Below are 26,408 nucleotides of genomic sequence, written 5' to 3'. Positions count from 1 at the left end.
ATAGCAACTATTCTTCCGTGAAGGTCACATTCCCTGCCACTACACCTGAGATCCTTCTAACTGGAGATGCAAGAGACTGAATCCGGGGAAAGTATTCCTCTGTCACTGAGTTATGGAGCCTCCCAGACCTTTTTCTCCCTCCTCCACCTATAAGCAGGACTTTAAATCTTCCCACTCCAGAAACAAGGCATTATTTAAATGCATCACATTACATGTCCCCAACAGCACATATGACAACCTTCCCCAGTCTGGTGCCCTCCAGGTATTTTGGACATCACTTCCCAGCACCCCCTGCCCACAGCCAGCATGACCAGTGGTCAGGAATGCAGGGGATTGTAGTCCAACAACATCAGAAGGGCACCAGGTTGAGGAAGGCTAAGGTATGGCCTGTTTGATAAAGGCACTACTCCAGCCAATGATTTCCCGCTGCGGACAAATGTGCTTATTCCATATCCTGAAGTTATCTCAACAGTCCTCTTGCGATGGTTGCAACAACTACTACTGGATTTTCTGGAGGTCACTACTGTGGTTGCAACAGAACCACCATCGGGGTTGAAAAACTCCTTTCAGTGGTACTTTGGGCATTATAAGTCTCTGATAAAATGAGTGCAACCTCGTGTTTTGGTTTCTAAAGGAAAAGCTACTAGTTATGCTGTCGTTTTAAGATGCCCTTACTGCTCTCAATCTTTTTCTCCTTCTTAAATTTCCCTGAATTTTTCGAAGCAGAGAGGCACTAATAAAAGCTAAGCTCTCTCCCCTACACCCCCCCCCCCAATTTGGAAATGGAAATCTAAACTTGTGTTTAGGCAGAGCCTTCCCTCGAAATAGAAACGACACGTCTCATCCCATTTAGGTTTTCTCCTCTTCATAATCAACACGGGCGCTGGAAAAAGGCATGATTTCCCTTTAAATCTGCACTGCACTTAATAGTGGATTAAAAAACAAAACAAACACACAACAAGCATCCGGATGGCTCGGTAAACGGTGGGAGGGCTCTAATATGGAATAAGTGATTTTTCATGCAATAAAAAAGGAGGAATCTTTCTCCCCGGTGAGATCTAGGTTTGCAGTAATCGCGACGAATTCTGTGTCCTATCTGAACAGAAGTCGCCCTCCGTCCCCCCGTCCCCGGCAGCTCCTTATCAAGCTAGCTTCTCACACTTTCTTTGCCACTTCGGGGAGATCGCAGCCGCCCAAGCAGGGCAGAGAACCCGAAAGACACCTCCAGAACTTAAGAACTGACCACCAGCCCCTAGACGGGAAATAGACGGCGCTTCCTTGGTCGGGCCGGAGTGAGAACCGCGCTTCAGAGTGGAGACGCCGTCTGTCCAGCCCCAGGCGGAGGTGGCTCCTTCGCTGAGCGGATCCGAGCGGGAGCTGCTGCGTTCGAAGGGGCCCACCACGTGGAGCGGCGCAAGCAGGCTCTGTTCTTGCGCGCCGCTCCTTCCGACCGGCGCACGCCCTTTGCAGCCACGCCAGGGGGGAGGGGGGAGGGGGGAGGGCCCTTTCGCTCTTCCACCCCATTGATCAGACCTGATCGCCTTCTCGTGCAGCTAAACGACAACCGATTTGCTCGGCAGTCCTGAGGTTGCTGCTGGGGCCGACCACCTGCAAAACTCCGCCAACATGGGGTCTTTTCTCCGTCTCTCCCGTAAGTCGTGTGGATGTGTGTTTGCGTGTCGGAAGAGGAATGAAAGCTGTGGGCGGCGGGAGGGACGCAGCCAACGCAGCCTCAGACCACTTCAGCCGGGCAATGCTTGGTGCTCGGGAGTCATTAAGCCTGTCCGTTGGCCGTGGCAATCCACAAGCCGCTTGAACGATCGTTGCGTTTCAGTCGGTGCCGTGAGAAACCATCGCGCTGGAATTCCAGTTCTGTGCAACTTAAAAGTGGTGTGTTGCGTTGGCTTGCAAAGGGATCGCGAGAAAGGGCACTTTCGTGCGCGCGCGCGTGTGTGTGTGTGTGTGTTTTCCACATCTGGGAGCCCAAATTACTCAGGAGAAAGAGCCAAGGGTAATAGGTAGCATGGTGGCCTGCGTAGAAAGGGAATTCGGCTTGGCGAAATGCGGTGTTTGATGGCAAAGGTTCAGACAGTCTGATTTAGCCGACGTTTGATCCTCTTCTTCAACCCTTGGCTTCCCAGTCGTTCTCCTAGAGATCTGGGGCAGCCCCCCCCCAATCTGGTGCCCTCCAGATGTTTTGGACTACCACTCCCAGGACTCCTGACCTGATGGGAACTCAAGTCCAAATCATCTGGAGGGCACCAGGTCGGGGAGGGCTGATCTGGGGAGCTGGTACCTGAAATCTAGGCACTTGGCCTTTTGCCTTGCCAAATCAAAGTAATAGGGGTTGGCGATCCGACCCACCCTGTCTGTGGCTAACTGGTATGAGAGAAAAGGGGAGTCCTGTGTGTTTTCATTTGCAGGCTTGACATTTTTCACTCCAGTTCTCAAATCTTGCTCTGTTAATCCCCCCACCTCACCCTGCCAATCTGATCTGACTAAAGAGCAACCCACTATAAACTCTCTTCTCTTTATGTAGAGATGTGCCCAAGCTAACCTTGACCTGGACAAGCTGAACTGAATTGAAATTGGGGGCAGTAGAAGCAGAAAAACCACAGTGAAAGAGTCCTGTGGCTCCCTGAAACTTACACATGAACTGAACTGAACTGAATTGAAATTGGGGGCAGTAGAAGCAGAAAAACCACAGTGAAAGAGTCCTGTGGCTCCCTGAAACTTACACATGAACTGAACTGAACTGAATTGAAATTGGGGGCAGTAGAAGCAGAAAAACCACAGTGAAAGAGTCCTGTGGCTCCCTGAAACTTACACATGAACTGAACTGAACTGAATTGAAATTGGGGGCAGTAGAAGCAGAAAAACCACAGTGAAGAGTCCTGTGGCTCCCTGAAACTTACACATTTATTATGGTATGACCTTTCATGGGCTAGAGCCTGAATTTGACAAAGTGGGCACCAGCGCACAAAAACTTGCGCTGATATAAATTGATTCATCTTTAAGGTGCCTGGTACTCTTGTTGGTTTTGCTGCAATAGACTTAATTTAACTGTTCCCTTGAAATTTTTATAGTTGTGGAAGGCAAGCAGGGAAAGATATCTCCAAATTGAATTGTGCAGCAAAAATTGCTGCCTCCTCCTCCTCCTCCCTGTTTATTACTTGTTGCTCTTCCTGCTACACATCCAAGAATTATGTTAGCCTATTCTGTCATGTTCAAGGAGTTGGGGTCATTTGCTGCTTCTTAAACAGAAATAATGTTCTTGCGTATGTAGATTGAGCTTAATCTGGTAAGGGTTGACCTTCCTGCCTAATAAATCCCACTGATATATCAGTGAGGCTTGAGCCTTCTGCTCCGTTTTTGATATTGACTAATGGATGTATTTTATCTTTGATATCAGGTTGCCTCCTGTTGAATCAGCTGTTAAACTGGAGTTTTCCTTTTCTATACATCTACCTGTGTGTGCGTGTGTGTGTGTGTGTGTATCTCCTCTCCTTATCTCTCCACACTCATATCCTGCTTTATTCATGCTGGTGACTTCCACTCCACTGGATCGACTCTGGGCTCCCTTGAATAACTGTCCTTTCTCCCCTGCCGTCCTGGAACTCTCTCCCATCTCTTCCAGCAAATCCCTCCCCAAATCTACCCTTTCTGCAAAGCTTTTGTCTTTTACCCCTTAGTCCTCATCCTGTAAAGAAAGGATATTTAAGCCAGTCTTTCCCAATTTGGCGCCCTCCAGATGTGTTGGACTGCAACTCCCATCATTCCCAGACAGCTGGGGATGATGGTGGTTGGAGTCAAGTACACCTGGAGGATGCCAGGTTGGGGAAGGCAAATGTAAGCTGAACTGAACCCAGAGGATTATAGAGTTGGAGGGGGTCTTATAAAACCATTTAGTCCAACTCAATGCAGAACTGCAATGTCCTGAGCAGATAGCTGTTCTATCTCTACTTGAAGACCCCCAGTGAGGGGGAGCCTAAGCCAGCCTTCCCTAACCGAGCATGCTCCAGATGTGTGGCCATGTACGCTGGGAATTATGGGAGCCGCAGTCCAACTCTTCTGGTGGGTGCCAGTTTGGGAAGGCTGGCCTAGGTAATTGACTCTTGCCTTCATCTTCCTCCCCTTCCTCTGTTGCCTCTCCTTGTGTCCGATTTTAGATTGTTAGCTCTTTGGGTCAGGGACCTGACCTTTTTGCTTATGTTATTCTGCAAAATGCCATTTGTATTGTGGCGCTCTGTAAATTATACAGATCCATACGTACCCTCCATTGTCTTAGTCTGGGCATGGATCCGAAGGATGTAGGCTCTTCCCTATTTGAGATTCAGTACAGCGTAGTGGTTAGAGTGTTGGACTTGGACCAAAGGAGACCCAGGCTCAAATCCCTGCTCAACCAGAAAGCTTAGTAGGTCACCTTCGCTTGGTTGATCACTCTCTGTCAGCCTAACCTACCTCACAGCATTGTTGTGAAGATAAAAAGGGGGCATAGATGTTGCCTTAAGCTCTTTGGAAGAAGGATTGGATAAAAATGTAACAATAATTCCTGTGGAAACTCATGCTAAAATAAACAGGTGAGCTTTTAGGGTGGCACAAACCTTTTCACCATTGCCATTTGGATCTCCTGGGCCAAATGCTAAAATGTGATTCATCTCTCCCCCACCTGCCCCTTCACAACTCCCTAGATTTTGAAGGTAGTAACTTTTTCTTTAAGATACAAAAGGATAAAATGTCTTATCAGACAATGTGAATATGGTGAGTGTCATTGCACTGTCTTTTAATAGTTTTTAAAAATCTATTCTGGAGTACATACATTGTAAAGAATAGTAAAAGCAGTTATTGATTCCATTATAATGGGTATACCTGTGGTATCACCGAGGAGGAACTTTACAGCTTAAGATGTGCCGGGCTTATAAAAGAATAAAAGCAATTATGTTCAGCATCTTTGGATATCAAAATCTGATCTGATGTTTTGCTTATCTGACTGTGGAATAAATGCCAGTCCTCTTGTTTTTATATTGGATTTTTCTGGCCTGGGCCTGTGGTTCTCCTCTCCAGCCTTTGTTAGCTATAGTGACCTTCCTTCCAGGGCTGTAGCCATGATGGTGGTGTGTGTGTGTGTGTGTGTGTGTGTGTGTGTGTCAGGGGGACTTGGGCCCCTATGGATTTATCACCAGTCCAGCTCCCTGAATTTTTAGCCTTCATTTTAAAAAGAAGTATGTGTTTGCCCTTTTTACTTATCAAGCTGTATGGATGGAATCCTACGCAATTAAAAGAAACAAAGAGTCTTGTGGCACTTTCAGGATTAGCAAATTTATGATGGCATAAGCTAGACATGTTAGCCTTTATGGTGCCACAAGACCCTTTGTTGCTTTTGCTGCAAGCAACAGACTAACATGGCTACCCCTTCGGAAACTATCCAGTTAAATATCTTTTAAGCATATTAGTCTATGTACACCGGTTGCTGGGGAACGTGGGTGGGAGGGTGCTGCTGCGCTCATGCCCTACTTGTGGGTTCCTGGTCGACAGCTGGCTGGCCACTGTGTGAACAGAATGCTGGACTAGATGGATCCTTGGTCTGATCCAGCGTGGCTCTTCTTATGTTCTTAGCCTACCTGTATTTGTGTTGTGGATGTTCTGCAAAGGTTCTCGGTTTCCTTACCCTGCCCCCCGCCCCCAGGCCATGTGCATGCCTCCGTCACACAGCCTCTCATTTGCCACCCAGCTATGCTGCCTTGGACTGGGACTTGATCGCCCTTTCTGTTTGCCACTAAGCCCTGGATATGACAGCTTCAGACGAGCTATGCACCAGTGCTGTCCCACACTGCATAGGGGTGCCTATTGCTTAGCACTGGTTGGGCAACAAGGACTGTGTGCTGTAGCAGTTGGACTGGGACTTGGGAGATTAGAGTTCTAGTCCCCACTTTGGGCCAGTCGCTAACTCCCAGACTAACCTACCTCACAGGGTTATTGTGATAAAATGGAGAGGAGGAGGATCATGTAAACTGCCTCAAGTTCCTTGCAAAAGGAAGAAAACGGTCAGCTATAAATGTTATAATAAATAAATTAACAGTGTTACATACATAATAGCACTCCCCCTTGCAGCGCCTTCAGTTTTTTTTGAGGTCCTTGGTTAAGACACCTGTAACGGGCCCCCTCCCCCAGTGAGTCTACCTTCTCACAGCCAATGTCACAAGCTGCTATTGCTCCTTCTCAAGAGGCAGGGAGTAAGTAGCCAGTGGCATCTCATGCTCCGTCTTCTCACCACCACCCTTGTGTAGGCCAGAGCAAGAGGCAGGTGAACAAGCCGGTGGCAGTGGTGAAGAGGAGGAGCAACTCCAGGGGGATCTTGTCAATAGGACCATGCTGGGCTGTGGGCCCTTGGCAGGGGCCCATCCATGCCTACCCTCGATGCCAGCTCTGCCCCTTTGCACTCTGTTTTAATTAAGATGGATTCTGCTGTCTGTCTTCTGAGTATTGGTGCCTCTCACAGCTTCCTTCTTGGGATGAATAGCTGCTTGCGGGGATGATGGTTTTCATCACAACTGTGGAGGGGAAGGGAAGGGTTAAATCCCCCACGGGTCTTGATCTTGATCGCCTCCATCCCAGCTGGTATTTAAAGATAAATCAGGCATGCTATACATGCATTGAACATACTGTCTAGCTTGGCCCTAAGAGAACTGATTGTGTGGTGTCATTAACAGTCTGTGGGCTGACTCAGGGTAATGTAAAATGACATGCTGTTAATTGTATGAGTGCAGGAAAAATGTATGAATGAAGGCAGAGGGGCTGAGCAGTATTGAGACCACAGGGGGTGGCGAGGGAGAGTTTGACCCTTCCCCTGCCTATGGTCCCAAAGAAAATCCCCCACAAGCTGCTATTTGCATCAGGAGGGAAGTGGAGAGCGAATAATTAGATTCTCCTCCCCATGCCCTGTAGGCTGGTGCTGTGGAATTAACATCACATCTAGTTTGGCCTTAACATAAAGTAGATGTGGGGAAACCTCTTTGTTGACTAGTAACTTCTGTGAATGTATTTGCAAGACTGGCACAGACTTGCATGAATTCCAAGTTGAAGTGGTCACATTAGAAGTCTGACATGCGTGCCTGCCCCATAAAGCCAACGGTTTGGGGCAGAGTATCCACTTTAATGGGACTCCAGTTCCAGAAATGTAACAGGCAGGACTCTTCTGGGGGTTGTCAACATACAAAGCTGCCGTAAACTGCCTGATTCAACTAGTATCCGCTTTCTAGAGCAGGGATGGGGAATGTGTGACCCTCTAGATGTTGCTGGACTGCAACTTCCAGTATCCCTCACCATTGGCCAGGCTGGCTAGGGCTGATGGGAGATGGAGTTCAACAAAATCTGGAGGGCCACATTCCCTGGCCCTGATGTAGAGCTGAGGTCTCTCTTGGTGCCCACCAGGCTCCCTCTCCCTCCTGATTTTTACTTTACTTTTATTTTTAAAAAGCTGAGATGCTGCAAAGTGAAGAGCTGCCTTTCAGCACCATCTTCATTTGCGTTCAAAATAGTCTTTTTGTGTTTTGGAGCTCATATGCCACCTCTGCCTTGTATTTAGCATCTTAGGCAAGTTACTTTTAGCCCCCCCCCCCCGCCCCAGTTTTCCTTCTGGGATTGAGTGACTGGCCATGCCCACCACGGCAGCCATTCCATGAATGGGCAACACCCCCCACCCCCATGGCAGCCAGTTTTTGAGAGCACTCACGGCACTCTTAGAATTCCAAATGTGCCCACTGCCCCAAAAGTATTTCCCCAGCCTTCTGCCTGAGGTCCTTTTCACTGGAGCTGCAGGGGATTGAACAGGGGACTTTATGCACGCATACCATATGCACCACCACTGTACTGTAGCCTCTCCTTTGATATGCCATGGAAAATATTGGCAGAACCACATGCCAATTGCAGTGGAACTTTTTTCCTCTGCAGAGAAATGCGTGTGAAAAGTTTACATTGAAATGCCAAATCCACATCATTTTTTTGCCAGAAAGTCCAGAGGAGTTCTGTGGGTGGGAGTCTAATCTCTTGCAGGTGAACCTTGCCAGCACTTGCCTCTCCTTTCTGGGTGGTCTAGTTTTGACAACACAGCCTGAGCTGAAAGCCAGTTCTAGGCTGCCCCCTAATGTCAAATCCTGGTCAAACTCAGAGGGTTAAATCCAAATTTAGCCGTACTTAAAGTAATTTAATTGAAATCAATGAGACTTACGTTAGTCAAGAGGAACTTATGTCCCATTGGTTTCAGTGAGTGTCCTCCAGGAATGACTAAGGGTAAAATCCAACATAAGTCCTACTTCAGTTAGTCACGATTTCAGTCATGACTAACTGAAATCCTATTATTTCAGTGGGTCTACTCTAAGTAGGACTTATGTTGGATTTTATCCCTAAGTCTGGATACAACTCAGGGAAACTTGTGCATTTGGACTGGGAGCATGTTATAGGCCAGCAGTGATCTTCAGTCTTCTCAGACTTGGGGGTGGTGGAACCCACCTTTAACCACAACCTAAGACATGGAACCCACTTTTAATTGTTTCATAGTTTACAAAAACTTGAAATAAAATGTTAACAGTAAAATCCAGGCCATAAAATGATTTATGAACCATAGTGTCCCTTCGGCTTTGGCCCAGCCGCTTCACTCTTTCTGGCGCTACTTGGAAATTCCCTCTGCTCTTCCCCAGTAGTATATTGGACACCTTCCGACCTAAGGGGCTCCCTACAGCGTCATATCTTTCAGCCTTGCGATACGTTTGATGGGGTTTTCTTGGCAAGAATACTGGAGTGGGTTGCCATTTCCTTCTCCAGTGGACCACATTTTGTCAGAACTCTCCGCCCTGACCTGTCTGTCTTGGGTGGCCCTGCACAGCATAGCCTATGGCTTCACTGAGTTACGCAAGCCCCTTCGCCACAACAAGGCAGTGATCCATGAAGGGGACAATTCAAACACACAGCGCCATATAAGAGACAGAGCAGCAGCAGTAGGGCAGCGATAAAGATAGTCATCCATTAAATGTATGCATAATGAACTTGTGGAACTCATTGCCACCAGATGTAATGACTGCCGCTAGCTCAGTTTTACGGGAGGAGTGGACAGGCTTCTTGATGGCTATTGGCATGGCTAAACGGAGCATCCATGCTTGGAGGCAATATGCCATTGCGTACCAGTTGCTAGGGGTGCAGGGTGGGGAATATTCCCTGTGAGTGGGCTTCCTAGAAAGCCTTTCGTTGGCCCACAGTGGCAGTCAGGATGATGGACTAGATGGGCCATTTGTCTGTTTTAGCAGAGCTTCTCTAGCATTTCAGGGGAAGATATCTCACAGCCAGGGTGCCAGCACAGAAAAGGCCCTGTCTGTGGTCGCTGCCTGCCTCGCCTCTAAAGCAGGGATGTGGAATGTGTGGCCCTCCAGATGTTGTTGGATTGCAATTCCCATCAGCCCTAGCCAGATAGCCCATGGTGAGGGATGATGGGAGTTGCAGTCCAACCAATGCCAACTCTGGGTTTTTGAGGGCCCTTGGGCAAGACACTTTCAGTGGGGCCCCTCTCTCAGTGATGCTACCTTCTTGCCACCATTATCACCAGCTGCTATTGCTCCTCCTCCTTTTTTTCAGCATTGTTACCACTTGCTTGCTTGACAGGCATGGAGTCAGTGAGCAAGTAGGCAATGGCATCTAACTGCTCCTCCTTCTCACCACCACTGTTGTCTGGCCCAGAGCAAGAGGCAGGTGTACAAGCAATGCTGAAGAGGAGGAAGAAGTCTAGGGGGCCCCTGTCAGTGGGCCCATGCAGGGGTGTGGGCCCTCAGCAGATGCCCAACCATGCCTACCCTTGATGCCTGTCCTGAGTCCAACAATATCTAGAGTGCCACATGTGGCCCACTGTTGCTCTAAAGGCAGAGGCACCTGAAGAGAGCCTCAGATAATCTTGAGGAACAGGCAGGTACATACAGAAGAAGGAGAGGATAATTTCTACAAACCCTACTGTACCCATGAGGCTTTCTTGTACACTTTAGATCTCACTGTTCCCAATCAATATATTTTTGGCCCTTCTTTTTGTATTTGTTGGACAGATGCCTTGGTCTGAATGCTGCAATTCGGGAGAACTAAATGAGCCCACAGTAAGGATGGTTCCAGCTTCCATTGAATCCCTTTATTACAACCTCTTGAGTCAGTAATTTTCAAAATTAAGAGTGCTGGGCAATATGCGACAGTGGAGACCTAGTCAAGGTTAAGGATGGGAAACCCCCAACATTGGCGTATTGTAGTCAACATCCCACAATATAATAATTGCAACCATATGTTATCTCAGATCAGAGATAACAGTGGGGATTTACTGCAGGGAGGATTTTTTCCGGGGAGGAACCTCAGGAGGCTCCGCAGGCCAGATTGGGGAATGCAGCAAGGCTGGATTAGGCCCGAGGGGTGGGCTTTCTGCACCCTGTCATATGATGTCATCTCATGGAGCCTATTTGTTCTGTTTGTATCACACACTTTCTCCAAGCAGGTCAGAGCATCGTTTTATATTTACAGCAATCCTGTGAAGTGGGAGAGAGAGTGATGTTCCCAAGGCCAGCTAGTGAGTTCCACAGTCGATTTAAGGTCTGAATTGGGGTTTCCTACATTTAAACCCAGCATGTTACCCTCTAAACCACATTGATTCTTGGTGGAGGAGGCTGTTAGCTTAGGAAGTAAAGACTGTATACCCAAAGTTTTGACCCTAAAGAGGGACTCAGTCTTTTCTGTGGTAGTACCCTGTTTTGGAACATGCTCCCAGGAAAGTGTTCCATCTGGTGCCTTCTTTTTGGTGCCAGTTGAATATGATTGTATTTGCCCAGGCCTTTAATTGACAGATATTTTGTTTGATTGACTCCAGCTCTCTGATAAACTTTTATTGCTCTTGCCATGTAATACTGGGCTTCTCCGCACCAGCCTTTTTATCCCACAACTTTACCAAGGCTTCTGCTTCTGTATTCTCTGTGGGATTAAGATCGCCCCTTTTCATGCACTTCTGCTTCCCCCCGCCCCGGGGAGTTCCTTTATCTGCAAGCTCTATATGCTTCATTATACAGCCACTAGATGGCACTGTGTTATAGTGCCACTTTGTCTTTTCATGGAGAAAATCAACTCACGCCATGGCTAAATAGCTCATTATCCACAATCTTTTTATAAAAAGGATAAAGGTCAGAAAGCACATGAGAGGTCTTGGAGCTTGCTGATGTCATGTAAAGGACCCACAAACTTCCGTGAGTAACCAATCTTGATTGCAGGATAAAAGCTCCATGTGGAGAAGCCCACTATTTTTTAAATTACTCATTAGTTGTTGTTTTTTGTGTGCTGCCTCTTTTGGCAGATACTAGGAATGGCAGGCTATAATCAAAAGCCAAAATAGTGTAGTGATTAAGAGTGTTAATCTATGACCACTGAGCCATGGACCAAATTGCACTGAGCAATTTTGGACCAGTTACTTTTTCTCAGTCTTACTGTCCTCCTAGGATTGTCGTATAGATAAACTGTGTGTGTGTGAGAGAGAACTTTGTAGACCACGCTGAACTCTTTGGAGGAAGGATAGGTTATAAATAGAATAAATATCTTAAAATAAATAAGCATAGATTGTTGTTTTTATTCTAATGCTACTTGATACAAATCTGAAACATAGGAAGCTGCCTTATATCAGGTGAGACTACTAGTCCATTTAGTCCAGTATTACCTACTGCTGAGATCTCCAATGTGGTGTCTGTGGTCTCTTTTCTTGGCACCCTCCTGATTTTTATTTTATTAAGATTTTTTTTAATTAAAAAAAAATAACTGGAAGTTTGGCATGCCACAAAGCACAGGGCTGCCCTCCAGTGCCATCTTTATTTGGGTTCCAGTTCTGCCTTGTACTTAGGTTCCTCGGCAACTTACTTTTCTTTTTGCTTCACCAGTTTGCCTTCTGGAAAATGAGTGTTTTGTGACTAGCCATGGCAGTCATTTTATGAACTCGGGACTGAATCTAGGACCTTCTGGGGAGTAAGTCTGGGACTATCTGCATGCTCTACTACTGAGCTATTGTGCCATCCCACCAAAAGATACCTGGATAGGTAGCTGTTGGAAGAAGAGTAAGTTGTCATCACAGGCTGCAATCTTAAATGCACATATTCATATATGATTTCAGTAAAGTTTATAGCAGGGGTGCAGAACCTCTTTCTGCCTGAGAGCCAAATTCCATTTTGGAGAAGCTCTCAGGAGCCACATTGGATGGTGGGTGGAGCCAAAGGCAAAAAGGGGCAGGGCTAAAATACAAAAAATACCAGTATATTTTAGCTTCAAGTTCTTACTAGGAGAGGCATTTCAATGGGGGGAAAATTGCACAAAAGCCAAGACACCACCAAACGATGGCTGGGGGAAAGGAGGGTGTGGCCCACTGGGGAATCCCAGGGGGAATCCCAGTAGGACCCCAGGATGGCTGGATTTGGCCCCTGGTGCTAAGGTTTTGCACCCCTAGTTTACAGGGCCAGTGTCACCACCTGACATCTTTGGGCAGCTACCAGGGCCCCAGCAGGGCCCAATGCTGAAGCTCATTCTGGGCCCTTCTTGGGGAAAAAAATCCATCCTGCCACTTCAAGCAGCCATTTAAATTTCCCATAATGCCTTTGAGATAGCATTGGGCTGAGCCACTGTGAGAAACTAAAATGGTTGCTTAACCCAGCTCCCTGCCATTTTTTAGTGTACTGCCACCGCCAGGTAAACCTAATAGGTCTCACTAACAGAGGACAGGCCTCACCAAAGAGCACTGGGTTGAGGGCTGCCTCAGACCTGGAGCAGGTCCTGCATGCTTATATATAACACTGTTACGTAATGTGTGTCAATATTCACCCTTTATGGGAGTGGGAAGTCTAGATGATCATAGAAGTATGTGGTATGGAAGTGTGGAAATCCTTTCCCAGCATTCATCAACAGTACAATTTCCTGTTTTTAATCATTCCCTCAGTATCTGAATTGTGAAGACGAAAATTGTTGTAGATTCTTGAGCTGAGAATTTTTCTCAGTGCTGGACCGGTTTGCTGTGCTGGTTCCAGGTTTTTGAGGGCACTTGGGCAAGACACCCTCACTGGGCCCCCTCCGTCAGTGAGTCTACCTTTTCACCATACATTGTCACCACCAGCTGCTATCGCTCCTCATCCTCTTTCTCATTATTGCTACCACTTGCTGGCTTGACAGGCAGAGAGTAACCCAGGAAGCAGGCAGTAGCATCTTCTGCTACCCGTTTTCACTATAACCATTGTCTGAGCCAGAGCAAGGGACTGGTGAACAAGCAGCTTGCAATGCTGAAGAGGAGGAGCAACTCTAGGGGGCTCTTGTCAGTGGCCCCCACTGGGGTGCAGGCGCTCGGCAAATGCCCAACCATGCCTGCCAGTTTGTGCCAAAGGTCACTGAAAAGCACCACTTAGTTTTTCCACAGTTGCCAAAATAACTAGCCGATGAGTGTTCTGGCTGCTGCCTTGGTTGAGTTAATTCACCTCTCAACTTTCGTGCGTAACTCAGGGAATATTTAACCAAATTCATGTAAACCAGGCGGCCCAAAGTTTATCAGAGGCCTGGGTGGCAGGGGGGGGGGGAGCATTTAACTGGAGGCCTTTAATCCTGTGACAATTGATACTGCATTTCCTCCCCATATATGTACACATATAGCATAAAAATGTCCATGTGGCATAAACTGCAAACAAAACTACTGATGATAAGGATGGCACTGAATACCAAAAATAACACACAATATTTTCTGAAGTGAAACTACTTTCATTATAAGTGATACAGAGCAGCAATAATTAAACCAGAGGCAGGGAACCTCTTTCAGCCAAAAGGCTGAATTCAGTTTTGGAGAAGCTCTTGGGGGCTGCATTCAAGTGGGGGGGGGGGTGGGACCATAGGCAAAGGGGGGCAGAACCAAAAATATCCATATATTTTAGCTGAAAGCTGTTACCACCAGTAACTTAGAGCCTTCCTACATGAGGCTTTTATTGTGAGTTTGTGCTTCCTCACTCACAGTAGTTTGCGAGTCCTTTACCCAACATCGTCATCCTCCAGGGCCTCTCCCGTGCTTTGTAGCTGTTATCACATTTTTTTTCCTAGCGAGGAAAGTCTAGTATTTTTTCTCAATGGCATTATAGAACCCTTGTGTAAGTGTGCAGTTCCACTATACCACAGTGCCACTTAGTGGTTGTGTAACTGAACATATAGAAAGGCAGAGAAAGAAAAAACCCAGGAAAAGAACATGTGTAAAGAAGCCAATCTTAATCCTGCAAAAAACCCAGAAGCAAAGCCTAGGTAAAGGTGTGGGTTAAAAGCCTCATGTAGAAAAGCCCTATGTCTTATGAAAGGCATTTCAACCTTTTAGAATGTGGAAAAAAGTGCACAAACCTGGGAAGCCACCAAACAATGGCTGGTTGGGGGAAAGAGGGCAGACCGTTTGAGAACCCCAGAGGGCCAGATTGGAATCCTAGGATGGCTGGATTTAGCCCCTGGGCCTGAGGTTTCCCACCATGCCTTAAGAGTTACCATAGGGACCGCCATTGCTTGTCCTTTGTAGACCATGTCTTTGTATGCTAGAGTCACAATATGTGACTCCTTGAAATGTTTCCAAATTCAGCTCTGGACACAATTATACTGAACAAGTAGGGAGAAAGGAAAGAGAAGCTGATTAATGTAGAAACTAGGCAACATCATCTTGGCACCTAGGAATGTTTCCTTATTCCCTTCAGCCAATGCCAGCCTTCCCCAATCTGGTGCTCCCAGATGTTTTGGACTACAACTCCCATAATCCCTGACCATTGGCCATGCTGCCAGGGCCTGGTGGGAGTTGTAGTCCAAAACATCTGGAGGGTACTAGGTTAGGAAAGGCTTCCCTACATGTTCAGAACAACTGCATCAGAGTGCAGAAAGAAATGTGTTTGTATTTATTTTATTTTAATTATTTATGCGTTGCATTTTCCCCCAAAGTGGCTTACAAAAATTACAAATATAATAACAAATAAGGACAGCCATTAAAACAAAATGAAATATCAAAAAAAGACAAGAACCTGACAGTTTTTTACAACCCAAGGAGATAACATTTAAAAAACCAATAGAGATTGGTTATAAAAAGCCTTTCAGACTAAAAAGGGCTTCAGTGCCCATCTAAAAACAAGGAGAGGGGGTTTATTTTATTTAGAAATATTTTAGGCCACCTTTAAGGGTCTCCCAAGGGATAGAATGTCACAACTGTAGTGCCACCACTGAAAAGGCCCTGTTTGAGTCTATCATTTGCCACTCTTTGCTATAGAAAAGGACTTTCATTGGCTTTTCTTTGCGGGGGGGGGGGGGCATTATCATGGTCCTATGGAGCACTGTTAAAAAAATAACTGATAATAAGACTGATTTCACAAGTTGCCCCTTGCCACTCAAAATGGGATCTGATGCAAGAAACACTACCAGAAATTAAAAATTGGGTTGAATACACTGATGCTTTTAAATTCTTTTCTAACCTACCATGTTATTCCAGCTGATTAATCTAGCTGATGTGTGCGTGCATCTCTAAGGCGAGGGAAATATACTTCTTTTGTATTTCTCTTGTTGAATTCTTTTGTCACTAACTTAATGGGTTGACTCACTGGATACTGTTAAATTAACTTCCTGGGCCTATGTGTTGTAATAATAGCATCTTTTAACAACAAAAGGTGATGTGATGTGCCCAGGGTTCTTCAGAAACAAGGTTGCTCTTTGGTACTTGGACAGCTGCACTGAGAGGAATAGAATCTAAAAGTGTTATGCTTTGGGATTTCAGCAGCTTCAAGGCTTGTACTAAGCCTTGGCGTCCAAGGCTCTTTCTGGCTGTCTTTAGCCTAGGCCTCAGTGAAGTGGTAAGCCTGCATCTGAGCTGTATCGCTTCAGCGTTCAGGTTGGCACTTGCATGATAGATGAATGATATTGTGCCTCCATACAAAATAAAACAATAATAAAAATCCCTGCAGATGCAATACTAAAGCTGTGCAACTGCATATACCACGGGTAGGCAACACACAGGCTGTGGTTTGCATGTAGCCCACCAAGGCTGTTTGTACAGGCCCCTTGGCTGCATTGCCAGCCTGCTGACAATTGCTGCCACTGTGCCACAGTGATTCCAGCCTCCTACTTAAGGCTCAGTCTTGATCTGCTCCTTGCTGGAGCAGACAACGCTGTCTGGCTTCCAGCCCCAGCACCACTTAGAGCTTTCTGTGGTGCTGGTCTCTTCCCATCTTGCTTCCCTGAGGAACCCGACCCCTGCTAAAGATCGGACCATAGCAGAGCCCTGCAACTCAGGCTATATCATAGAGCATCATCTGAACCCATTGCCTGAAATGATACACAAGGGCATGATCAGCTCTCTAGCTCTGACACTGGTTGGACCATTCCTCGCTGGCAAGGATTCCAAAGTTGCAATGTGTGTCTGAGTTGGCAGAGTGCACAGAAACGCACATGTATGCCCCCCCTCCCTGGTCACACAATATAGAAATGTTCCCTCCACACAGAAGCGCCACCTGTCATAGCGAAGGGCATTTTACTAGCATATATAAATGGCAGAGAAGCTTCAGTTATGCACGAAGGACATCTTACTGCTTGTAGTGCTGCTACTGCTCTACTTACAGTGTATTCCTGGGCTAACACACTTTGTTTCCTCCTTTAGATCCAGTCAGGAATAACAAGCCATGTCAGCCAGCCAAGCCTTTCTCCTCTCTGGGGTCATGTTGCTTTGCAGTTAAGGATAACAGTACATCCCTGGCCAATCAGGAACAACTTGCAGAAGTTAAATTCTAAGACAGTTGTCCATTCAGAGTGGTAGGTGGCAGCACAATCAAGGAGTGTGTAGCAGTATACAAGCAATGGTGCTAGTGCTTGGTAGCAACAGTGGCGGAGGCCTATTACCTTCCTATGCTGTTTTATGGGCCTCCCAGAGGCATCTAGTCAGCCACTGTGAGAAATAGGATTTTAGACTAGATGGGATGCGAATAGGATTTTAGATTAGATGGGATGGGAATAGAATTTTAGACTAGATGGCCTTGCTCTGATCCAGCAGGATTCTTTTCATATCCTTATGTTATGTTCAAGTACTGTATCATAAATACTGTGATTCCTCCATTAATTTGTCTGGCCTTAAAAGGGGTTAGACAAATTCCTGGAGGAGAAGTCTATCAGTGGCTACTAGGCTTAATGGCTATGTGCTACTTCCAGTACCAGAGGCTGTATGCCCATGTACACCAGTTGCTGGGGAAAATGGGGAAGAGGGTTGCATTCATGTCCTGCATGTGTTTTCCTGGTCGACAGCTGATTGGCCACTGTGTGAACAAAATGCTGGACTAGATGGACCCTTGGTCTGATCCAGCATGCCTCTTCTTATGTTCTTATTTATTTATTACATTTATATCCCGCATTTTTCCTACTTAAGGAACTCAAGGCGGCATGCATAATCCTCCTCTCCATTTTAGCCTCACAACAACAACCCTGTGAGGTAGAGTCTGTGACTGTCAGGGATGCTCTGACTTGGATTCCTGCACTGAGCAGAGGGTTGGACTCGACGGCCTTGTAGGCCTCTTCCAACCCTACTATTCCATGATTCTATGACTGGCCCAAAGTCACCCAGTAAGCTTCCATGGCTGAGTGGGGACTAGAACCTGGATCTCCCGACTCCCAGTCCAACATTCTAGCCACTACACCACACTGGCTTATGATTGTGTTCTGCCTGTAAAGACTTTGTTTGCATTAGCACTTAACCCTGAATTTATCATTCAGTGTGTACTGTTACTTCTTTCTTCACATCTATAGCTTGTGGTCTCCTAGGGGCTTGAAGAAAGTCACATGAGTTTCCTCGATTGTGATACCGAAACAAATAATTTTTATCCATGTTCCTGAAGGCCTTACAATTTAATGGTGCTTAGAAGTGGAAAATAGCATATTTAAAAGCTATTTAATGCTTCAGCGAACCGCATTCCTTTTTCTCTTATGAATCACTGCAAAACGGCAGTGGAAACCTTTCCGTGCTGAGGGAGCCCTTATTTCTGTCACAGAAACATAGGAAGCTCCCTTACGCTGAATCAGATCCTTGGTCCGCCTAGCCCGGTATTTTCTACCCTGACTAGCAGTGGCTCTCCAGGGTTTCAGGCAGGAATTTTTCCACCTGGAGATGCTGGAGATTGAACCTGGGACCTTTTGCAGGGAAAGCTGGTGCTCTGCCACTGAGCCACAGCCTGGGCAGACTACTGTGCTAAATGAGTGGCCTTTGTTGTTGTCCTTCTTCCTTTCCCAAAGAAGTTATTATTTTTTCTCCGGAAGCTGCAATACCTGAGAATGGAGGAAAGGCAGTTTGCTAAGGAGAACAATTGGGCAGGTGAATCACTACTGTTATGAGAATTCAATGAGAATCTACACATATGTACACAAAGTAACTTACTATCTGAGGTTTTAGTTGGTGAAAAAAATGCAACCCAAGCACTAGAATATCCAGGGTCAAAAAACCTTTCAGTTTAAGAGAAAAGGTGATTACACATTGGGGGGGGGACGCAATCCAGTGGCCCCTAGATAGTGTCTAGAGGAACATAAGATATTTTGGAATCCTGGATCCGAGGTCAGAGACAGCGCTCTGTTCTTGGATCCAGGAATCCGTGCTCCAACTCCCCCTTGCAGCTGGCGCAAGAAGAACCACACTGGCTGACTCTCTGAGGCTGGAAACCCAACCTCAGAGAGGGGGTAAAGGGGGTGTTCTGGTGGGTGGGGAGGGGACTGGAGAGGCCGAGATACAAGCTATCCCAAGGCCTTTCCAACCTCCTTCCCTCCCCCTCTGAAACGCCCCAGCTAGACAAGCAAAGAAGTGAAAATGCAGAGTGGGAGGTGTGAGAGGTGAAGATCACCTCCATTGCTCCTCCCACTTTGCATTGGATGACCATAAGCCTCCGGGTTCAGATCCTTATGGGGATCACGATAGGATTGCGCCCTAAGTCTTGGAAATTCTACTTTAAGGTGTCTGTCTTAACTTCCATGCCATGTAAGCAGTAAATCCATTCTGCAGTCTCATGTATTATGCTCACTTACAACTTCGTCCCTGTGCACCCACACCTTGGTCCTGTTTCTCTGCAGGTTGGGGGCAACACTGAAGCTCAGGACACTATGACAGCACTGGCTACCTAGCTGCATGCTGTCCCCTGCCCCTGCTCTCCTTATATGGTTTAATTGGGGTTTGAGAGAATTACATGTGTTAGCAGTGTTGGTATCTGGCATGGGGAACCTCTGGCTCACAACTTGGATACACCCCACTGGGGTTCCCTCTCCAGCCTGCCAGCTTCTGCCCCAGGCCCCTTCCCCTTTTCCCTGGCAGATAAAAGCTCTTATCTGTGATTAGCAGTTGATCAGAGATAAGAACTTTTCCTTGCTGTGTGGTAAGAAAGGGAACCTTCTTCAGTGCGCAGTGGGGAAAAGTTTTTCCTGCTCAGCTCTGAGAAAGTGAGCTGAGAAATACTCCCCCTCTTCAGCTGAAATGCATGGATCAGCTGAGAAGAGGATGCTAGGAGGTGGTGTTTGTGTGAATGTTGTGTGACAGAGGGTGGTAGACATGCTACATGTGAGCACCAGGAAATTTCCTGGGTAGAAGTCTGGCCCTTGGGTAGAAGTCTGGCCCTTGGGCTGATAAAATTTACCTACTCCTAGTATATGGAGAAGAACAAGGCTGATAGATGGACATAGTAGAGAGGGACACAAGACAGTCATTGCGACAAGTGTCTATATTGTGCTTCACAATGTGTGTTGGCAAGAGAAAGGAGGAAGTTAGTAAGCCCCGCATTTATGATCAAACCTGAATAGGATTGGCCTTCGAAGCAAGTTGGCTTTGTTTAAAACAAATTAACGAATGAATGAATGAATTGAAAATACAGATTAAGCTCTGGAATACAATTGAGAAATGCAATCACTTTTAGAATGGCTGTGTACCTATTTTTTGTTTTTGTTTTAATGCAAGAAAATATGGCACAGCCATAAGCTTTGAGTCCACCCACTCATCAGGGAACAAACAAGAAAAAGAACAGGAATAGTTCATTCACCAAGTCAATTGTGGCGACAAGCCATTGCGGCTTGTTAACCCTGCCGCACGTGCCAGTTGGAGTCCCTTAATTACCCTCACTAGTGTGACTTGCTGTATTGTCTGAACCAATAGTTTGTTTGAAGGGGCAGCAGCCCTCAAATAACCATGGCTGTTGTTGGGTTATTTGAGGGTTACTCCCCCCCCCAAACAAGCCATGCTGCCTGGGTTCGGACAACACAGCAAGCCACACCAGCGATGCTCTGACTTAGATTCCTGCATTGAGCAGGGGGTTGGACTTGGTGGTCTTATAGGCCCCTTCCAACCCTACTATTCTATGAATCTATGATTCTATGAGGGTAAGTAGGGAAATCCAGCCAGCCCACAACTGGCATGTGCAGTGGAGGAAATAAGCCACCATAGCTTATTTCCCTCTCTGTATTCGTGCAGACTGGCACATTGTATGTGCAAGTGACACAGAAATGAATTTATTGGTGCAAAAATTAATATAAGAGTATAATCTGGCATAGTTATTGCTATTTAAATGTGGTAGTTCAGGGGTGGGCTGAATCTGGATCTACTGATAGATCTCTGGGTTATTTGAAGGAGATCAGCAAGGATTTCTGACTCCCAACCACTGGAATAACAATGTGGGGCTAATCATACAAAATGCTAACCCACACTCAGTGGTTGAGTGTGTGCTGTTGTTGAACTGTGGGTTGTTTGTTGAACCGTGGGTTAGTGTATTGTCTGAACCCAGGGCATTTTCAGCAGGGTGGCTTGTTAACCATGCAGTGTGGCTTGTTAAACACCCTGAACAACCCAACAACAAACCATGGGTTCTCAAGGTGGGTTGTCCAAGAAAAATAACCTGCACTGCATGGTTAACAAGCCACCCTGTGGAATATGTCATGGGTTCAGACAACACACTAACCCATGGCCCAACAACAACCAACACTTAACCACTGAGTATGGGTTAGCTTGTTGTGTGAACCCAGTCAGTGAATCCCAATGATAAAATGTGTGAAAGGACGGTGTGCTCATGGCTCAGAATCCTTTAATTCTGAGTGTATGTTTTTTGCACTTGGCTCCAGTTGGTGGATCTCGAGGTTCTGGTTGAAAACAAAGTAGATCCTGCAAGCCTGAACTCTGCCCTCCCCTGTGGTAGTTGACTGCACAGCAAAAGAACTACCTTCTCTGAAAACCACATTATATCTTTGGAAAGACAGATTAACCTAAAAGCGGTGGGGTGGGGAAGAACAAAGAACCGTAAGTATTTCAGTGGTTGTTCAGAGGTACGCTCCAGCCTTGCTAACTCCAGACCTTTTCAGTTAGAGGTACTAGGGACTGAATCTACATTCAGCTTTCAGAGTATTAACTTTACCACTGAACTATGGGCTGTAGTGATGATTTTGATGCAATGGTGAAAGTTATGAAATCAAGGCTGCAGACTTAATCCTGTCTGTGGTGTAAGTCCCACTAAACTCGATGAGACATAGGGCCAAAGTAAAACAGAGGTGGGCAGAAGGTAGATCTCCAGATATTTTGGACTTCAGCTCCCAGCCATCATGGCCAATGGTCAGGAATGCTGGGAGTTGAAACATCCGGCGATCTAATTTCTGCCCACTACAAAGTAGAAAATACATGAAATTTGTGATTGTAAACATGTGGCCCTCCAGATGTTGGACTACAACTCACACCATTCCTGACCATTCCTTTACCCCTGTTGTAAAGGTTTAGCTCTTTAAAGCTTTCCTTTCCTTTTAATTAATTCGTTTGTTGCATATCTGTCCCACCCAATAGCCAAAGCTCTCTGAGCAATTCACAAAATAGAGCTAAAAACCATAAAATAGAAGAACTTAATAAGACAGTATAAAAACCTATTTTTTTTAATTATAAAAGCTACAGAATAAAACCAAAGTAAAACCCACAAGCAGTAGAAAGATGTAAAAAGGACAAGCACGGCTTTTGAAAATAGCGTTTTTCCTCCAGGGCCAAATAACAGTTGGGGGTGATTTTTGTTGGGACATCAGAAAGGGGGGGGAATCACCCACCCACCCACCCACTCTGGTCCTGCTGCTCCATTTAAAGAAAGAACACAGATACATGAAGTGCATTCATGCATTTCCCATGTTGTCCACTTATTTCTGAGTAAATATGTTTAGGATTGCACTGCAGTAAGGCAGTAGCCTTCTATTCTCACTAGGGATTGCATATTCTAAGTTAGTATGTACCTGAGGATTAGCTACTGGAGTTGTATCTTTACCAAACACTGTAGTCCATGCTTGGTTAATACTTTTGTTGTTGTCTTGGCTTCTGTTTAACAGTGGCGTGCTCTCTCCCCGACCTTGAAGTCCCAGTCCACAAAGCCTGGTTTCGGTAAAGTCTGAGAGAGACATTCTCAAGTGTATGAAAAGGATTAAGTTAAAAAAAAAGGAAGAAAAAAAATCCAACACTGCCAAGGATGACCCAGTACAACTGGTCCACGGAGTTTACATTCCAGAGCATGTCCAACAAATCTCTCAATGCCAGCGAAATGCCAGAGGGGTGGGATGAGGCGACATTGCTTGGCCTAAAGGTTTCACTGGCTGCCATCTTGGCTGTGATCACTCTGGCAACGATGCTTTTCAATACCTTCGTCATCATCACGATTATTCTTACCCGAAAACTCCACACTCCAGCCAATTACCTCATTGGCTCCTTAGCGGCCACAGACCTCTTGGTGTCTATCCTCGTCATGCCCATCAGCATCGCTTACACTGTCAGCCACATCTGGACCTTTGGCCAAATCATGTGTGACATCTGGCTGTCCTCAGACATCACCTGCTGCACAGCTTCCATTCTGCACCTTTGTGTTATTGCTTTGGATAGGTACTGGGCCATCACAGATGCTCTCGAATACACCAAGCGCCGGACTGCCGGCAGGGCCGCCCTCATGATTGCCATCGTTTGGGTGATTTCCATTTGTATCTCCATGCCCCCGCTTTTCTGGAGGCAAGCCAAAGCTCATGAAGAACTGGCCTACTGCACAGTGAACACAGATCAGATCTCCTACACCATCTACTCCACCTGCGGCGCCTTCTACATTCCAACCGTCTTACTCATTATCTTGTACAGCAGGATTTACGTGGCTGCTCGATCCCGAATTCTGAAGCCACCATCTCTCTATGGGAAGAGGTTCACCACGGCCCACCTCATCACCAGCTCAGCGGGCTCTTCCCTCTGCTCCACTAGTTCAAACCTTCATGAGGGGCATTCTCATACTGGTGGCTCCCCAGTATTTATCAACAATGTGAGGATCAAAGTCACCGATAGCGTCCTTGAAAGGAAACGGATTTCTGCTGCCCGAGAAAGGAAAGCCACAAAAACTCTGGGGATTATTTTAGGCGCGTTCATTTTCTGCTGGCTACCCTTCTTTGTGGTCTCCTTGGCCTTACCCATTTGCCAGGATGCCTGTTGGACCCATCCCATCCTGCTTGACATTTTCACATGGCTAGGCTACCTGAACTCACTAATCAACCCTGTTATATATACTGCTTTTAATGAAGAATTCAAACAGGCTTTCCAGAAAATGATACAATTTAAAAAGTGCTCCTAGCCATCTGGTTCCAACACGACTGCCAATGCATAACCTTTAGCTCACCTGTGCACATAGTTTCCAGTGGGATAGGTGATACATTGTTGCTCTCTTTGTCTCATTAGCTGCATTTGGGTGATCATATCTCAGCTTAATAAGCTGATATGAATGAGCACTTTGGCTACAAATGCAGCCCCTTTGTTCCTCCCTTGGCAGAATGAGCAAACAAACCAGGTACTCTTCAGTTAACTATAGTTTGCCATTTCATCCAAACCAGGAAACTATAATTAATGACTTTGGAACAAGCCAGGATATGAAACCATGGTTTGAAGTATGGCTTAATATCCTGGTTTGTTCCAGAGTCATTAACCATTGTTTCCCAGTTTGCATGAAATGGAAAACTATAGTTAACTGAAGAGTTCCTCGTTGTTCACTCTTGCCATAAAGAAAGACCCAAAGGTTTGTTCATATCTCAATTTATTAAGCTGAGTTGTGATTGTCTAGACCAGCCCATTGTTGCTTGTGACTTTTCACTGTCCTTTCTTTGGCTCTCCGTAGTAATAACTTCCAAGAGTTGTTAGTCTGTACAGTGAACACATGTATCTGCATCACCAAGCCATAGGACAAGATTTGTAACAAGCAGAATGAAATAAATAATGGAGGAGCTGTTTTGTTATTTATTGTGTTGCTTTAATTAATGTGAATTAGGCAGTAGTAGCAAAATACCTGTCTACATTATTTGTCTTAGACACACACACACACACACATACATACACACATCTGTAACATGGGAATAATGCTAGCCTAACTAGGGTTGGGTGGGTGTGTTTTTTTTTAAAGGATTACACAGCAAATCATATGCAACACTTTAAGCACTCAGGAAAAGAGGTATGTAATTCCTAATTATAATTATTAGTTGAATCCAGACTTAGGGCACAATCCTATTGAGATAGACATCAGCATCCAAACTCGGAGGCCGACGCCTATCCAATGCAGGTCAAATGCAGCATGGAGGGGATCCTCTCCTCCGTGCTCTAGCTGTCCTGCATTTGTGGCTAGAGGCATGTTTTCACGTGTTTAGCTGCAGGTTTGGGAAGGGAAGGGGCCTGGAGACCGAATAGGAAGCTGTCCACAGCACCTTCTGCAGTCTCCTCCCCTCCCCTGGTACCGCCTCCTTTTCACCCTTTCTGCACTCTGTTTATGAGCATGGAGATGGCGGCAGCACAGAAAGAACCACACTGCCTATGAGGGGGAAGGGAGCGTGGAGTACGGTTTCCAGAAACCGAAAAATCCTATGGCTGTCTAGACGGCGTCTATTTGCCATAGGATTGCTCTCCCCATCATACTTACAGTGGGCCCATTGAAATGAATGGCACTTAAGTTAGCCATGACTAAATTAAGTCTCATTGATTTCCATGGGCCTACTCTAAGCATGACTAGGTCTGGGTCCAGCTTGTTATTTATATACAAATTATCGGAAGAAATTGTACATTGTTGGTTGTAGGAAGATTGTAGCGAAGCAAATGGGTGGGAGCTTTACATCCTGTCATCCTAAATTCACTTTTCCTCAAGCACAGCTTTTCTCTCTAGTTGAAATGCTTTAGCAGTTTTCATCCCCTGTTCATGATGTTGTGGGACAACAGCAAATGTAGGTTCCCTCCTCCTCACAAAAAACTGTTCTCAATACCCAGGAGGAAGCTTACGATGGGACTGTTTGATGAGGACAATTAACCTGCAAGATAGCTTGTCTGCCATTATGGATGCACATAGGAAACATGATCCTGTATCAGTTATTGTCTACTCCAGGAGTTGGATCATGTACCTGTTATTGTCCACTCCAGCCTTCCCCAACCCAGTGCCCTCCAGATTTGTTGGACTGCAACTCCCATAGGTGGCTCTGCCAGCTGGGAATGATGGGAACTGCAGTCTAGCACATGTGGAAGGTACCAACTTCGGGAAGGCTACTGTACTCTAACTGGAAGCACCTCCCTGAGGTCTTAAGTAGTTTTGCTACGTGAGGCCATTTTGCCAAGAGATGCCAGGTAATGAACCTGAGTCGTCCTGCATCCAAAGCATGAGCTCTTATTGCTGAGCCTATGCCCCTTTCAAACTCTTTCCTTCCAGTGAGGCACTATGGGAAAGCGCTGAGCAACCTTCTAAGGTAGGGGTGCCAGCTAGGCCCAGTGTGTCTTAGAACATGCCTCCACAGTTCTTTGCAACAAGTAGGAATTCCACAGGTCACACACAATTATGTGACAGAAAAATCAATACGGAAGAGATTCCATCAGGATACTGGAACTGAGCTATTGAGCAGGGGCCAAGAAATAACTGGTGTAGCTCAGGCAAAGTCCCAGTTTCAACAGGAAGCCTTTGTGGTATTTCCAGGTCAGGAGGAGTCAGTGGTTAGCCTGGAGTCCACAAACCCTTTACTGCAGGGATGGAGAACCTGCGGCCTGAGGACCTTACGCAGCCCTCAGCTTGATATCTTGCAGGCCTGCAGAGATGGGGTGGCACAGAGAGAGGGATGGCATGGCATACATACAAGCGATGTTGTGCTGTGTATAATCGTGCAATGCTGCAAACTTCACACACCTTTGCCTTGGTGTATTAATTTATCAAAATCCAATAAAGTTTTCCTGGCCAACTTTGCATCCTGTTCGTGATGCCAAATGTGTTAACACACACACACTTTGTGTGTATTTGTGCTAATGCACTTGGGCTCCACTTACCGTTGGCATGCAGCCCATGACAGAAAAAAAAGTT

At 46.1% G+C, this 26,408-nt stretch overlaps 1 protein-coding gene across 1 annotated transcript; it reads left to right on the top strand.

Moving 5' to 3' along the window:
• The first annotated feature begins 1,280 nt into the window (after window positions 1-1,280).
• On the top strand, window positions 1,281-24,313 carry HTR1D (5-hydroxytryptamine receptor 1D). The gene is made up of 3 exons (XM_084815497.1): window positions 1,281-1,651; window positions 21,163-21,337; window positions 22,396-24,313. The coding sequence occupies exon 3, from the start codon at window positions 22,533-22,535 to the stop codon at window positions 23,664-23,666; it is 1,134 nt and encodes a 377-aa protein (XP_084671623.1). The 5' UTR covers window positions 1,281-1,651; window positions 21,163-21,337; window positions 22,396-22,532; the 3' UTR covers window positions 23,667-24,313.
• Window positions 24,314-26,408: the final 2,095 nt, after the last annotated feature.

The sequence above is a fragment of the Heloderma suspectum genome, chromosome 10, assembly GCF_057233095.1.
Source record: "Heloderma suspectum isolate Gila_16-S chromosome 10, 16-S_ref, whole genome shotgun sequence".
Classification (NCBI taxonomy): Eukaryota; Metazoa; Chordata; class Lepidosauria; order Squamata; family Helodermatidae; genus Heloderma; species Heloderma suspectum.
This window is presented reverse-complemented; position numbering and strand designations above follow the sequence as displayed.